The sequence below is a fragment of the Littorina saxatilis genome, linkage group LG1, assembly GCF_037325665.1.
Source record: "Littorina saxatilis isolate snail1 linkage group LG1, US_GU_Lsax_2.0, whole genome shotgun sequence".
Lineage (NCBI taxonomy): Eukaryota > Metazoa > Mollusca > Gastropoda > Littorinimorpha > Littorinidae > Littorina > Littorina saxatilis.
The window spans coordinates 49,182,849-49,199,463 of record NC_090245.1 but is presented as its reverse complement, the minus strand read 5'-3'; the positions used below and the strand labels follow the sequence as shown (position 1 = coordinate 49,199,463).

Genomic DNA, 16,615 nt, shown 5'->3' with positions numbered 1-16,615 from the left:
ATCAAATCAAATCAAATCCAATTAACTTTATTATCTCACATGGAGAAATTGCAGTGGTGGTGCATGTGACATAACGACAAACGAAACACTACAACATTAGCATTATATGTACTAAGTAATAACATTGTTTACGAATCGTTTATGGCCTTCTGGTCAATTAGAACAAGAAGGGAAAGGGAAAAATAACAAAAACACCACCACCAAATTCAAACACTACCACCAAAAATCAACACCACCACAACAACAGACGTGTTAAAAGTAAGTTTCATCAACGTTAGAACGAAAGAATGAAAGCTGGAAGGAGGAGGGGGGGGGGGGGTAGTACACGTTGCAAGCGCCTATTGTGATCATAGAACAAAAATCACCGTTTGTTATTCCTTCCAGCAGAAAATACGAGTATTTGTTGAATGTCTTTTTAAGAAATGCCTCGATAGCGAACTACTGATCTCATTTTTACATAACAAAACTTGCAGCATTACCGTCAGCAGAAATGTTATTCACGTTTCAGTGTCAAGTGGTAGGAATTGATCAGGTAACGGGCGGGGATGTAGCTCAGTCGGTAGCGCGCTGGATTTGTATCCAGTTGGCCGCTGTCAGCGTGAGTTCGTCCCCACGTTCGGCGAGAGATTTATTTCTCAGAGTCAACTTTGTGTGCAGACTCTCCTCGGTGTCCGAACACCCCCGTGTGTACACGCAAGCACAAGACCAAGTGCGCACGAAAAAGATCCTGTAATCCATGTCAGAGTTCGGTGGGTTACACGAAAATGACACGAAAATACCCAGCATGCTTCCTCCGAAAACGGCGTATGGCTGCCTAAATGGCGGGGTAAAAAACGGTCATACACGTAAAATTCCGCTCGTGCAAAAAACACGAGTGTACGTGGGAGTTTCAGCCCACGAACGCAGAAGAAGAAGAAGAAGAAGAAGAAGATCAGGTAAAAATAAAAGAAAAATTCGACCTTGTCTTTGTGCTGTCTTCGTGTTGGTGAGTTCCGATTTCTTTTGTTTTTCAACTTTGTTATCACCCACAGTCATCTTGTTGTTCAGATTTAGATGAAGGTAAAAGTGGAAAGTAATACAATCTCCGTTTGAGTTTACAGAATTTCTGATTAGAATTGTTGTTACCACTGCGCTGTGGTGTGATACGACAAGCAAACCCACTTGCATAATATTCCATCGATCGTATGGTAGTTGCCAGCTGGGGCAAAACACACCTGGTTTAAACAAGACTTTATTCAATGTTTATCATGACACAAACAATATATAGCATTTAGGATTACTAACTCAAGCATAGTGTTTATTTTAAGCAATCCTAGTGAAAACATTACAGTGGTAAAAGCATGATGGCGGACTAAATAGAAATACTCATTTCAAAACACACCTGTTGCCTAGGACTTCCCGCCGGTTAGTGCAGACAGCCTTGTGGGGCAAGCATTGGAAAAACACATATCTTTCTTTCCTTCGCATGGGTGATCATCTTTACATGACCTATTCTAATTTGTATCCAATACATTTTCAAAGAAGCGGTTCAGGTGCAGACAGCCTTGTGGAGCAATTAAGCATTGGAAAAACACACATCTTTCTTTCCTTCGCATGGGTGATCGTCTTTACTTGACCCAGTCTCATTTGTATGAATACATTTCCAAAGAAGCTGTTGAGTTATGTGTTCTGAACCCTATATAGCTTCACGACCTACCTAGCAAAACAAAAATAAAACACAACTGCAACCAGTTCAGGTAAGATTTGTATCAAATGTTCGTCAGCCTGGTGCTGACTTCATCATGATGGTAAGGATAAGTTCATGTAAACAATGGGGTAGATCGCGATGTATAAATGTTATATATGCAGAAAAACATCCGTTAAAGGCCTTAACGGACAGTAGAGTCGTTTTCTTTTACATGTATTTTTAAATTTGTTTTGTACCACATGTTTACAGTTGTTACGACTCTGCGGAAGAGGCGAATGTATTGCTTTTTGAAGAATACTTCGCAAGTGCTGAAACTATTCTACCGTTAAGCTTTTTTATCCTTCGATTTTGTTTGTGCTGGGGAATATGAAAAAACTCTGGGATACATTTAATTACAAAAATACAAAGAAATGCGTAGATCACAAGTAGTGTGTGTCGGCCGTCTAGTCCCCCCCCCCCCTCCCCTTCCTCTCTCTCCTCTCCCTCTCCTCCCTCCTCCCCTCCCCCCCCCCCCCATCCTTCCCCAACCTACATTGTCGGCAGCAAGCTGACACCCAAAATCAGCTGTAGCAGCACCCCCTCCATCTCCACTACCACCTCCACCACGACCCCCACCAAGGCAGGCGACAACAGCAAAGTCGACACGACGACGACAGACGCGGAGCGAACGCTGGAGCAGCAACACCACCACCACCAGTCACAACGACAGCGACCAGGGCAGTACTGAAGGCGACGGCGGTAGTAGGAGCAACAGCGACAGACGAGAAGAGAAGAGAGAGAGAGAGGAAGAGAGAGGGAATTGTTTATTGACTGCGGTGTGCAGACTCTTGGCCCAGAGTTGACCGTCCTTTCCACCTAGCGTCAACATCTTTAGCGTTGTCAGGCTGGCTGCTGGCAGCTTCTGTCCACACTCATAAATTGCTCACAGCTTTGCGTGACCACAGCTACTGGGGGTAAGCAATAAGAAGACTTTGTCGGCAAAACACTTAGACCCGATTGCCGCGCAGTGCAGAGCATCAGTCACAGAGAGGAGACCAGGATCTCAGAGAAAAGAAAAAGAGCATTACAGGAAACGAGCATCGAACAGAAAAAAAGAGCATCGAATAAGAAAAAAAGAGCATCGAACAGAAAAGAGAGTATCGAACAGAAAAAAGTGCATCGAACAGAAAAAAGAGCATCGAACTGAATAAAGAGCATCACATAAAGAAAAGTTTACATTTGGATTCACCCACAAATTGTCTACACTCTCACCGTGAGTAGCATAGCAGCGTACACGTGTTGACGTTTCCCTTCCCGTGTAGCGCAGGTGGTGTGGAAAGCTTTCTCATTCTGTGCCAACACTCTCGGGATTCGAACCCTGGGCCCCGTGCAGCAGAGAGATGGCAGAGACCCCCAGTGCCAGCGAGATCGCCAAGGGACAGGAGAATTTCCTCCGTCAGTTCCGCGACCTCAACACCCGCGAGTTCAAACGCATCACTGCCTCGCAGTTCATCAATGTCTGGAATCATTACGATACCGACGGTGAGTCTGTGTGACTGTGTGCCTGCATGGTTTTTTTTCTTTCTCTACGTCAGTCTGTCTGTGAGTCTGTGTGCCTGTGTGCATGCCTGTGTGTTTCTATGTCAGTCTGTCAGTCCGTCTGTGTGACTGGCTGTGTGTCTCCACGTCAGTCTGTCAGTGTGTATGTATGACTGTGTCTGTATGTTTGTGTGACTGTGTACCTGGCTATGTGTCTGTACGTGTCTGAGTGTGACTGTGTCGGTCCGTCTGTCTATGCGTTTGCCTGAGTGACCACCTGTTTGACTTTCTGTCTATCTGATTGGACGTGTGTCTGTCTATTGACTTGTTGCTGAAGCTGATTTGTGCACGTCTTATTCAAAAGAGGGGGAAATCGCCAATTCCTAATTCTTGTCAGTTTTCCTAATTCTCAATTTTCTTTGTTACGTGTACTACAATCTAGATCGGACTGATACGGAATAAGAAACCGAAAGAGAGTAAAGAATGATAGAAAAAGTTGCAACAACAACAAAAGAAAAATAGGTTAAATAAACGTAACCACGATAAAACAAATAAACTGCGTCGTTGAGCAGATGCGCTTAATCGAAGTGAAAGGGATCTGAATGACAAAAACACTCTCAAATGTCGTTGTTTCGTATTGCTCTTGCCTGATGTTTCTCTGTGAAAAATACCAGCACGATTGCTTCCATTGCAAGCCATGGCGTTTCAGGGAATTGTGACAATGGTCCGTGTCGTTAGCATTTCATTCTACCACTCTCTCTCTCTCTCTCTCTCTCTCTCTCTCTCTCTCTCTCTCTCTCTCTCTCTCTCTCTCTCTCTCTCTCTCTCTCTCTCTCTCTCTCTCTCAATGCACGCACGTATCAACATCCCTCATACGCATCCAAGACTCTGATCCATATGCCCCCCCCTCACACACACACATAAACAAGCACGCGCGCACAAACACGCACGCATGCACGCGCACACATACATACGTACACACACACACACACACATACAAACACACAGACAAACAGACACACACACACACACACACAAACACACACACACACAGACAGACACACAGACAGACACACACACACACACACAGACACACACACACACACACAAACACACACACACACACACACAGACACACAGACACACACACACAAACACACACACACACACACAGACACACAGACAGACACACACACACACACACACACACAGATAGACACACAGACAGACACACACACACACACAGACAGACACACACACACACACACACACACACACACACACACACACACACCTCCAACCCTTTTCATTCACCCATCCCCACTCACCTCCCCCCCCCCCCCCACCAACCTCCACACACTGAGCAGCATCAAGCCAGGTGATACATCAAGCAGGAAGTAATAAGGACAGTCGATGCACCTGTAGCTCTGTGATGCAATCTTTTCCGGCACAAGTCATCTATAATCCCGCCTCTCACATCCGCTCGTTACCGTGCGCGCGCACACACACACACACACACACAGACACACAGACACACACACACACACACACTCACACACACACACGCACGCACTTACACATATACGTACATACACACATGCACACCCACTTACACACACACACACACACACACACACACACACACACACACACACACACACACACACACACTTTGTCTCTGCCTTCCCACGTCGCATAAATATTGTCTGCCAAATAATAAACACACATTTTTTGTTTGTTTGTTTGCTTAACGCCCAGCCGACCACGAAGGGCCATATCAGGGCGGTGCTGCTTTGACATATAACGTGCGCCACACACAAGACAGAAGTCGCAGCACAGGCTTCATGTCTCACCCAGTCACATTATTCTGACACCGGACCAACCAGTCCTAGCACTAACCCCATAATGCCAGACGCCAGGCGGAGCAGCCACTAGATTGCCAATTTTAAAGTCTTAGGTATGACCCGGCCGGGGTTCGAACCCACGACCTCCCTTACCACTAGGCCATCGTGCCGTAAACACACATTGAAGGCACAGAATCAGATAGGCAGTTGATGTTTGGGGTATGTCCAAATGGAGGTAACGCCTTATACCAAGTGTAAAAGCCTGCCCAGATCTGAGGTCGTAAGTCCTACCACGTCATGTCCCAAATAGACACTAGTTTTTGGGACAGAAAAAACAAGTTAGCATAGCAGCGAGGTCGTAAGCGAGTCGTTGTCATGGGAAGAACCTTGCCTTTTAAAAACATACTCCACAGACACATGCACTTCAGCTGTCTCTCTTAGAAACAGTAGCTAGGAAAACAAATAAATCGTCTTTTTATTTTTCGAGGCAAGGCGTAGAAAGCCAATGAATATCGTTTATCTGGCGGTAGCAATCACTTGGATTTTGTGGACAGTTTAAAGGCACAGTAAGCCTCCCGTAAACCATCACAGAGCTCCCCGAGCGTCTAAATACAGTACAAGCATACTTCCATTTGAACGCTCACCGAACGGGAACATCCTGGCTGCTTTCTGTCGAGCGTGAGACATTTTCAAAGAATTTATTTTCGTAGACTTGTTCCGTTAACAACAACGGCGCCTCGTTTTTGCGCTAGACCTAACTTTTAAAATCTAAATAATAAATTGACAGCTTGTTACACAAACATTCTTTAATCATAAAAGAATTCGTTTTTCATCAAGACAAGATCAGAACAATTCGAAGTTGTGAAAGTTTAAAAAAAGAAAAGCCCGGAAGCAGGGTCACGCAAGGGTCGTAGCAGACGACGGCCGGTTTATCAGTGCAAATCGCCGTTCCTCTCAACAGTCAAAAGCCATCGCTAGAGTTCTTGTGAACCACAGCCGTTGTTTCGTGCATAAAAAAAACGTGCTATTGTAGATAAGCTCACGTCGAGTCGCATTCAAATAACCAACTATGACGACTGCATTGTGAAAAGGGAAAACTGGATCACACGGGTTCACGATGGCTCAGGGGTAAGATAAACCACGCAAAAATAAATTCTTTGAAAATTGTTCGCTCTTTACGGAGGGCACCAAGGATGTTCTCAATTGGTGAGTGTTTAAATGAAATGGTGTTTGTACTGTGTGTAAAAGCCTGACCGTATCTGTGATGGTTTACGGGAGGCTTACTCTGCCTTTAATTGCGTCTCGCTCGTAACAGCTGCACAGGTGCGCATAAATCCCTATTCAAATGATATGCTAAGCTACCGTTTGAATAGAACTTCTGATGTATAATGAGAGAAGGCAGGCCTTTCTTGTTTTTTATGATTGGGCGTTAGTGATTCATGAATGACAGTTTCCGGAACTGTATCAAATTCATCACCCTAAGTTCTGATTTTTCGGAAAAGTACACGATCGCTATGAAAGCGGTCAAAAATGCCCAACTTTATTCTCGGAGAAGAGCTGTGTTTAAAACACACCTGCAATCACAAACTGGAAAATGCTCCGTAACCATGCTGCGTTGATATTCTCACCTTTGTTTCTAACAACAATACCATGGGTAAATTGCTTCTATGCATGAGCTTAATTCGGTCTCAATGTCACCATGCCATCACTCGGTATAATATCGTTGAGAAGTGGACAATCAATGGTGATTTAACACAAACAATTATGGAAGTTTTAGGATGAAGTAGCACGCAATAACAGACGGGGCTTCAACACTAATTGTATGTGTGTGTGTGTGTGTGTGTGGGTGTGTGTGTGTGTGTGTGTGTGAGTGTGTGTGTGTTTGTGTGTGTGTGTGTGTGTATATGTTTGTGTGTGTGTGTGTGTGTGTGCGTGCGTGCGTGCGCGCGCGACGGTGCGTGCGTGCGCGCGGGCGCGTGCCTGCGTCCAAACACGCATGTGTGCCTTATCGCAGAATACCCAGACAGCACAATTCTCAGGAAATCCCAGATGTTGACAAAATAAAACAGACGACAAACAGAAACGAGCAATAACAACGTTTTCCACACAAACCCTGAAAACAGAACAGTTGGCCCTGATATCACGGAGATTTCAAAGAAAACACGATAAAGACAGAGAAAACAAGCAGGAATAATAGTGTCAGCGCACAGACGACTCGCCCGAGCTGTGTCAATAGCCTCAAGGTCGGGGGCAATATTCAAGCCAAACATGCCAGCGTGGGGTCCTAGCATCATCTGTGTCTCAATCAAAACTTTTGATTGATTGCATGGCTTGAAGCTTTGCTCGCGATTCTTGGGGGCTGCAAACCGCCACCACACACTTCCGTTAATATATTGATTGGGGGAAAATGCTTCTCAGGTGAACAGCAGCTTGTGTGTATTAAATGGATCATTGCGCCAGTTTCTGTCATATTATATCATTCGCGGTATGCATAGGGTCGGCGTTCATAGCTAGAGTGGTCCGCTATTAAAACACAAGTTTGAATTTATTGATAGCAGAAAACGGGTGATAAAAGTGAGTTGCTGTGATAACGCGCAGCACGGAATCATACGAAGTAAAAATCAGCAAAACAAGAGAATGCTTCGTATTTTGGTATTGATAAAGAGCTAATTGTTACGCTGCTGGGATATCACGCATCAGTAATCACAAAACTGTACATAAATCTGCTGCACACATCTAAAACATCGTGCACATACATCAATATTGTGGTCCACTGAACCAGAACAGGAGTATATCCCAGTAGGTTTTCCCAGCACATACTGTCTATACTGGTTACAGGTCAAGAAACAGACATTGACGTACATAGGGGAAGGGCTCCTAATATGGACCGGCTCCTAATATGGACCACCTCTTGATCTGACAAACTAACGGCGCTAGAGCGCTAAAAACAATTTCATTCGCTGTATTCACCCTATCTGGATAACTTGCGCATGTCAAAACAGTTGCAGAAACACAAACCTTAAAACCTTCAGGCTTTTTATCTTTTTTTTACTTTTGGCAGCGTTCACTCTAACTTTGACGCCTAAAACGGACTCGTTTCTGTCCACAGCCAAAGCTTTTATCACACAAAAATTGCTATATATGAAGCTAATAATAGCAAAATCTCAAAGTATGTGTGAGTCCCCTAATATGGACCACCTTCAACAAATCGAAGAAAGTAAAAGCTAAAGGCTATTTTCATTACTTCATTAAGAAGCTTGCTGAAAATAACACATAACTAGCCCTCGAGCTTTCAAAAAACTATATCAAATTGTCTTCTTTTTGCGGAAGTTGATAATTTCACTTATTTTCACTCTGTTTTTGATATGCTTCTTTAGTTTCCTGGTGTGCTTCAAATAATGCTCTGATCAACCCGAAACAGATAAATCTAAAGCATATTTGAATTAGTCTGACATGCACACTAAGTTGTATCATGTTATTTTGAAGTATAGGGGGCTTTTGACAGTGGTTCGTGAAGGCCGCTTCACTGGTCCATATTAGGAGCCTGGGCGCCTAATATGGACCCTTTGTAAATTTTTCTGTATTTAATTTTTGCTGAATGTCTATCAAAGCTATTTCACTCTAATTAGGCCTAACGGTTCACTTAAGAGAGAAGGACTACCAAACACAAAATGAAACTTCTTTGCAAGAAAACAAAGCTAGTTATTAGCATGAAACAAAAAGTGGTCCATATTAGGAGCCCTTCCCCTATAATAAATGTCATGAACTTATTTACTGCCGCCTGTGTTGTTCCAGTATATACAGACACGGATCATCAATAGTCATCTGATACGTCGATAAGTTCAGGTGTATGTGTTGAGATTGATAAAGGATTATTATTATGCTGCTAGAACTAAACGCATCACGAATCATAACCACTGCAAATCTGACGCATTCATGTTTCTAATGCGTATATATCTATAATGATGTCATTATATGTACATATTACACAATAACAGGTCGTTGACCCTTAATTAGCATGTGCTGTGCGCACTGAGTCGGGGTTAAATTGGGGACAGTGCAACAACCTGTTTATGTTTTATCATTGCTAGTTGCGTGTGCGTATATATATATATATATATATATATATATATATATATATATATATATATATATATATATATATATATGTGTGTGTGTGTGTGTGTGTGTGGGTGTGTGTGTGTGTTTGTGTGTGTGTGCGCGCGGGTGTGTGTGTGTATGTGTGTGTGTGTGTGTTTGTGTGTGTGTTGGGTGTTTCGCATCAATATGCGGGGTCGGGGGTATTTCGCTGCTTGCATAACGCGGAGCACGAAGCATGAATCACAAGTGCAAATAAGCAAAACAACAGAACTGCAGGTGCTTTTGTACTAATAAAGAGCTCATGTGTAGGCTACGCTTCCGGAAGAATATACATTACGACTCGCGACAACTGAGTATCCGACGCATTTATGTTGGTACACGTATCAACATACCGACATTGTTTGCATTATTGGCCCACCATAACCAGAACACGAGCATGTTCTCATTGCTATATCACAGCACGTAATGTCTACACGGACAATGGGTCAATATGTTGATTAGTTAAACAACACAGGTGTAGGTATTTGTGTATCAATATAAAGAGGTGATTATTATGCAGCTTGGATTATAAGCCTAATGAACCACAACAGCAGCTCCTCTGATTTATTCATCTCAAATACCACAGACATTCATAAACCAAAGTTATTGGCCTACTATGGGAACATGTTTCATATAATACCACATCACGCAGCGGCACTGTCTACACTGACAATGGGTCAATATACTAGTGACTAGCGAAACAAGACGGGGTAAAGTATATTGATATTAACCAAGGGGTGATTATTAAGCTGATGGGACAACACGCAGCACGAATCACAACAAATGAAACTGAGCGAAACACGCGTACGAGAAGTTCTTGTATTTTTCCTATTGACAACAAGCTAATTGTTACGATGACGGAATAACACGCATCACAAATCACAACAAGTAAAAATGAGCGAAACGCGAAAATATTACGTATTTTGGTATTAACAACGAGCCGCTGTAATTGTTACGCTTCTGGGATAACAAGCATTAGAAATCTTACATACACAATGTAAATATGAAGAACACATGAAAAAAAAATTCGTGCATGCACATATATAATTATACATACATACATATTATGACTCACTGAACAAGAACGGAGGCATGTTCCAATAGATTTCACGGCAAATAATGACCACGCTGGCTACAGGTCAATAAAGTGATCAATGCAACAAAAGCTTTGCTGTATGTTTAAGTTAAGATTGGGGTGATTATTATTCTGCTCGATAACACGCACAATGAGACACAATTGCTGCAAATCTTGTCAACAACACACACACACAAAGTTGCAGACATTTCCGTATGTTCGTTAATACTCTACATGCACATACCAGCCGTATTGACCTACTAAGCCAGAACAGCAGCACGTGCAATCCATAAAGGGCAGATTGTGCGCCTCATAATCCACACCTGGTGCAGATCTGACGCATTTATTTGAGAGAAAAAAATCACATGCATATTCATTCGGTGCGCATGTACAGATGTCTACCGTTTCCATGCGTCTCTACCCTAGCTGCCCGCTAAACCACGACCCGGGCATGTTGGTGTGGCCAACCCGACACGAGACTGTCATAATCATTCTGATGTACTGCCTCCAGCCTTGTGCTATTAAGCACAAAGTCACGGAAAATCTCTATAATTAACCTGGAATGTCAATAATACAGGTACAGGGCAAAGACAACGAATGTTTTATGGACGGGCCAAAGTCAGGACAGGTAATTTACGCCAAGAGAACGAAAACCAATTGAACTGGTGATGTTTTCTATTATTACCTATTTGCTCTATCTGTTCTTTGTCCTTCACCCAAAAAAGAAAGGAAATTACATGATTATGATCGACATGATCATCATGATCATCATCATCATCATCATCATCATCATCACCATGATCATCATCATCACCATGATCATCCTCATCACCATGATCATCCTCCTCCTCCTCCTCCTCCGCCTCCTCCTCCTCATCATCATCAGTGACACAAACTGATCGTGTATCAAGTTCAATCCAGAGCATTTCTACAGCGACTGAGCATACACCTTTGCGCAGCGCACTCGGATCAAACATACACACGGCGATGAGCAACACGGAAAATAACACCGTGATGATTTCTCCTGGTGATGCTGTCATAACACTGATTATAATTATCTGCTAGCGATGCTATCGCGTGTCCGTCGGTTGTGTTTGCCACCACAGGGCGCATACAGGATATTGCATGTCTGCTCAGTTCTTTGAAGAGACTTTTATCAGCGAAACAGATTGTAAATGAAAGCCCCTTTTTATCTCGTTTGTTTGTTTGTTTGCTTAACGCCCAGCCGACCACGAAGGGCCATATCAGGGCGGTGCTGCTTTGACATTTAACGTGCGCCACACACAAGACAGAAGTCGCAGCACAGGCTTCATGTCTCACCCAGTCACATTATTCTGACACCGGACCAACCAGTCCTAGCACTAACCTAATGATGCCAGACGCCAGGCGGAGCAGCCACTAGATTGCCAATTTTAAAGTCTTAGGTATGACCCGGCCGGGGTTCGAACCCACGACCTCCCGATCACGGAGCGGACGCCTTACCACTAGGCCAACCGTGCCGTGTTTTTTTTTTTATCTCGTTCAATACTGTATTATTCCCTGCTGCCGTTTGGCTTTTTGGGACTGGTATTAGGTGCGATTCATCATCCATGACAAGTTCGCGGGTCAAAATGAATAAGTGATAATCTAGTGTCGCGTTGTTTGGCACGTCAAAGTGGCACTAAATGCTGAAGACAAAAGGGATGCTTTCAACACATTTTTGATTAATCCGCGGTTCGTTGTAATTATCTTGTAATTGTCCCGAGGGTCGATTTTTTTACGTGAGTGCATTACATTTCCGAAACAGCGAGTAGCGAGCACTTTTAAATTATGTACTATGGCTTGTTTTATTAGAAGGACAGCGACGCGTAATTTATGCGAAAGGTAACCTTACAACCTTACGGTTTTATTAGTGTTTACTGTGTGTGCTACATTTTTCCAGTATAACTATATAGTTCGTCACACAGTATTCACAACTGGACCGGCACGGTTGGCCTAGTGGTAAGGCGTCCGCCCCGTAATCGGGAGGTCGTGGGTTCGAAGGGCCCCGGCCGGGTCATACCTAAGACTTTAACATTGGCAATCTAGTGGCTGCTCCGCCTGGCGTCTGGTATTATGGGGTTAGTGATAGGACTGGTTGGTCGGGTGTCAGAATAATGTGACTGGGTGAGACAATGAAGCCTGTGCTGCGACTTCTGTCTTGTGTGTGGCGCACGCACCGCCCTGACTATTCGTGGTCGGCTGGGCGTTAAGCAAACAAACAAAAAAATGCACAACTGGCTACAACAAATGTGATCAAAAGGTGAACACTTCAGTTTACAGTGGAAACGCAGCGAGACTTCGGACCAAATATTAGGTAAGCGGTTTACAAGAACAATGTAACAATCATCACAGTCGTAGGGTGGATGTCTCACATATACGACAGCTTATCATGTATGTTGTATGTTTTTTTTAACAACAAAAAAACATTTGGCTCAGATCTTGACAGTCGTTGTTCATCTCACCCGCTAGCGCGGATTTGAGAACAATGATAAAGATAACTTCAAAACCGTGCATGTCTCACTATTGACATTATTTACACTATATATTTGCACGTTCATGCACACACATATCGATTTTCAGTAAACAATGTTTTTGGAAAACATTATTAATTTTTTTTAATTTAAAAAAAAGTGTTTGGAAAACATTTATTTGGACAAAAGACCGACTTCTGTTCGGTGAGCACCTTTTGGCACAAAGTCATATATATATAGTGCGATAAGCTGACATACAAGGCATCCTTCATGGCATCTAAGAAGATCCTGAAGACGTCTGGATGTCATGGCAACGTTCAAAGTGTCAACATTTTTCTGTAACACAATCTTATTTGGTGTCCGAGTTTTCATAACGTGAGATCTGTAAAAAACGTGTTTATAACCCATGTCTGAATATAAAGAGATACAAATATCACGATATTGTCTTCGTGTGTGTGTGTGTGTGTGTGTGTGTGTGTGTGTGTGTGTGTGTGTGTGTGTGTGTGTGTGTGTGTGTGTGTGTGTGTGTGTGTGTGTGTGTGTGTGTTTAACCGCTTTGCCATCTAACTGCGAAATTCTTTTTGCCATTTAACTGCGAAATTCTTTATTCTATATAGTTCCTCCAAGACAGAGTGAGCTGTTCTTCACAAAGGTTGATTTGTTTCCTTTTTTATTTTACAATTCACCAGTACAAAATAGCTGTTGACATACGCCTGAACAAGAATAGTGTGTTGCCTAGGTAAAACCTTGTATTCGTACAAACGCACACACGAACACACACGCACACACACGTACACACACTCGCACGCACGCACGCTTGTGGACACAATCTTATTATTTGGACATGTCCAAGCTCAGTTTTTGTGTCGCCGACAGCTCAAACCTTGTGTTCCACATTTTTTTTAGTTTGGAAATAGGTAAGCGCGTGTGCCGATTTTATCTTCTTATGGGCAGAATATACCTGCGCAGTTTCAGCGGCACAGACGACGCACTGCCTATTATTTATGCCGCGATAAGGATTATGACGAGTACTTGGCCTGATTTCCTTTCATGCAACATGTAGCGGGCTGGGATAAGCTGCAGTGCGTCGTCGGTCCTGCTGAAGTTACATATGTGAGCGGAGCCCCTTAGAAAGCCTTCTTGCACGATTGTAAATTTTGGGGATCAATCGAAATGCAGTATTTATTCAATGGGGTCTTCTGAGTCGGAACCGGTGTAGTGCAATGTTAGGAGCAAATGTTACATACGATTTGGAGCGTCCTCTCCTGTGGCGATTGGCGTTCTCGTCACTTTAAAATATTCATTTACAGGTACGTACTGGTAGACACTTGTACTCCCGTATCGGCCGACAAAATGCAATAAACTGAGTCAATGTGGATCCAGTTCTTGGTGTTCTTTGGTGTTCCTTTCATCGCTTGTTGCCACACAAAGTCTTTACCGCGCCTTCCCCGTGAGCAATGTGTTGCTGGGTTTGCCTATGACGAGTCGATTGGGAAAAACAACAACCCAAAAGGAAAAGGTCCACATTGTCTGTCGCCGTGCGGGTGGTGTCTTGTGGATGTCACCTTACAGTTATTTGTATGTATATTGTAGATATTGTTCTTACTTAGGTTTTTGGGTGGCACAGCATATATGTTATGGTGAACAGGTAGCATCCATCCCCCTCCACCGCCTCCGGGCAGGTAACTCTCGCCAGGACGCTACCAAAGTCTGACCGTCCCTGCCCAAGAGGATGTTCGAAATGGTGAAGGAAGGGTTGGGCAACAGTAGAAGTCATTAAAGCAAAACTATTGCTGGCCTTCAAAGCCGCCCCGAATGCGCCGCTTTTTATCTTCAACGTCGATTTGACGGACATTGTTTTTTGTCCGTCTTTTGTGTATACTCAATAGTCTCCTGTCCGCCCAGCCGACCCTCCCCTTGACCCTGCTTGTGACCTCGATGTTTGATGCCCCCGCAAGGGGCACGGTACTCTCTAAGCACCCAAAACCTCAAAGAGAGATAACTGGCGGAAACCTTCCTATTGTAGTCTCCTGTCCGCCCAGCCGACCTTCCCCTTGACCCTGCTTGTGACTTCAATGTTTGATGCCCCCGCAAGGGGCACGGTACTCTGTAAGCACCCAAAACCTCAAAGAGATAACTGGCGGAAACCTTCCTATTAACTATCGGCGAAGGACCGTCACTATCCATTTTCTTGAGGGCAGCAGTTTGCCTCGAAGACTTTCAGGCTGTTTATGATAAAAAAAATACATAAAAGCCTTTAACTGAAAAAATCACAGCTATCATTTCCCCGGGAATAATAACTTAAGCCTAATAGATATCAAAGACATGCGACACCGATTAAAAAAACAAGACGTCTCTTCTTGACCCCGTCTTTTAGGGTAAAACCTCTTACGTCAAAAGCAAATCAAAGTGTAATCATGTGGTTGCATGATCATGTGTGTGTTTATGAATAAACCAAACAAAGTTCGAGAAGATGTCATAATGCGATTATTGGCGTCTCGTGAACATACAGTCACTTTTCATACATTTCTCTCAGAAACCGACACAGAATTTCGAGAACAAAGAGTGTCTCGGTGTCAGAAGGAGAAAATGAATCGTAAGGTCAACGCTAGGCTGTGCATGTATTGGTATCGTGTATCATTAAGTTCTGTACAAGCACTGACTCGCGTTTGTCAAAAGCTCGATCGCTTTTACACTTTACTGGAGCGGCAAGAAGATTACTGTTATCACTTTGGGTGAATGGTGGAAATGTTGAGGTTGTGTCTTCACAGAGGTCAGGTCCTGACAAGGAGGCCTTTCCGTTGGCTCCAGTCCATTTAAGGACCGCGAAAAGGCACCCTCAATGTCGCGTCTATGCGTTCATCTGTCTGATAAAATTGGTTGTTGGCAAACCGTGATTGTGAAGAGATGAGGCAGGAGCGTGAAAGAGTCTAGCAGCAATTCAGCCCTGTGGAACCGGAAGTAGAGGTGGCCATTTTCTTCCATTGAAAAGGAGCGCGAGGCGATAGAAATTCAACAGTTCAATAATTCAATGAGTTTACCGGGGTGATTTAGAAAAACCTAGAATGAAAGGAAAACGGCTCTAGGGGATTTTGAATAGAACACTGCATATAGTTTATTTGTCTGGAGTCTGAAAAACAGCTCGATGTTCCATTGATGACGAAGGGCGGCAGAAAATGCAATTATTTCACGGTCGTCATGTGAAGATAAAAGCGGCTTTGCCTTTCAAATGGAGCCATTAATTATATAAGTCACGCAGACGCATAGGCACCCCTTTCTTGTACACGCGTACACATCATTTACATAATTAAGGATCTATTGATTTGGTCAATTACAACTTTCTTTACATATTAACTTTCGTTCTCTGGAATCCTTTATGCAACTATAAACCTTGTCTCTCTGTCTTCCTCTTTTCATGAACAAAGAAACGCGCAAGAACGCATACACGCACGCACAGACGTACGATCGTACGCACACGCAGACCCACACACATTTGCACGCATTTGCACACACACACACACACACACACACACACACACACACACACACACACACACACACACACACACACACACACACACACACTGGGACACTACTTCTCTCACACACACACGTCTTTAAACGTCGACAACTCCCATCACGAATTGCAGTATTTAAAACCAGCTTCATTTAATTTGGTTGAGCAGAAAATGTCAGCCGCAGTTTTTCTGACTGTCTTTCATTCTTTTTGTTCCTTCTAATCTTAAGCCTCGTGACCCCACTGTATCGGTATGAAGACCCCCCGCGGGTTAGGGGGAAGAATTTACCCGATGCTCCCCAGCATGTCGCAAGAGGCTACCAACGGATTCTGTTTCTCCTT

The 16,615-nt window shown here is 43.6% G+C and overlaps 1 protein-coding gene across 1 annotated transcript in view; it reads left to right on the top strand.

Moving 5' to 3' along the window:
- The first annotated feature begins 2,351 nt into the window (after positions 1-2,351).
- LOC138972597 (calbindin-32-like) overlaps positions 2,352-16,615 on the top strand; it is a 197,744-nt gene continuing 183,480 nt past the window's right edge. Inside the window, exon 1 of the mRNA XM_070345253.1 lies at positions 2,352-3,208. Within this exon, the coding sequence (XP_070201354.1) occupies positions 3,067-3,208 (142 nt within the window). The 5' untranslated portion in view covers positions 2,352-3,066. The remainder of the gene's footprint in view (positions 3,209-16,615) is intronic.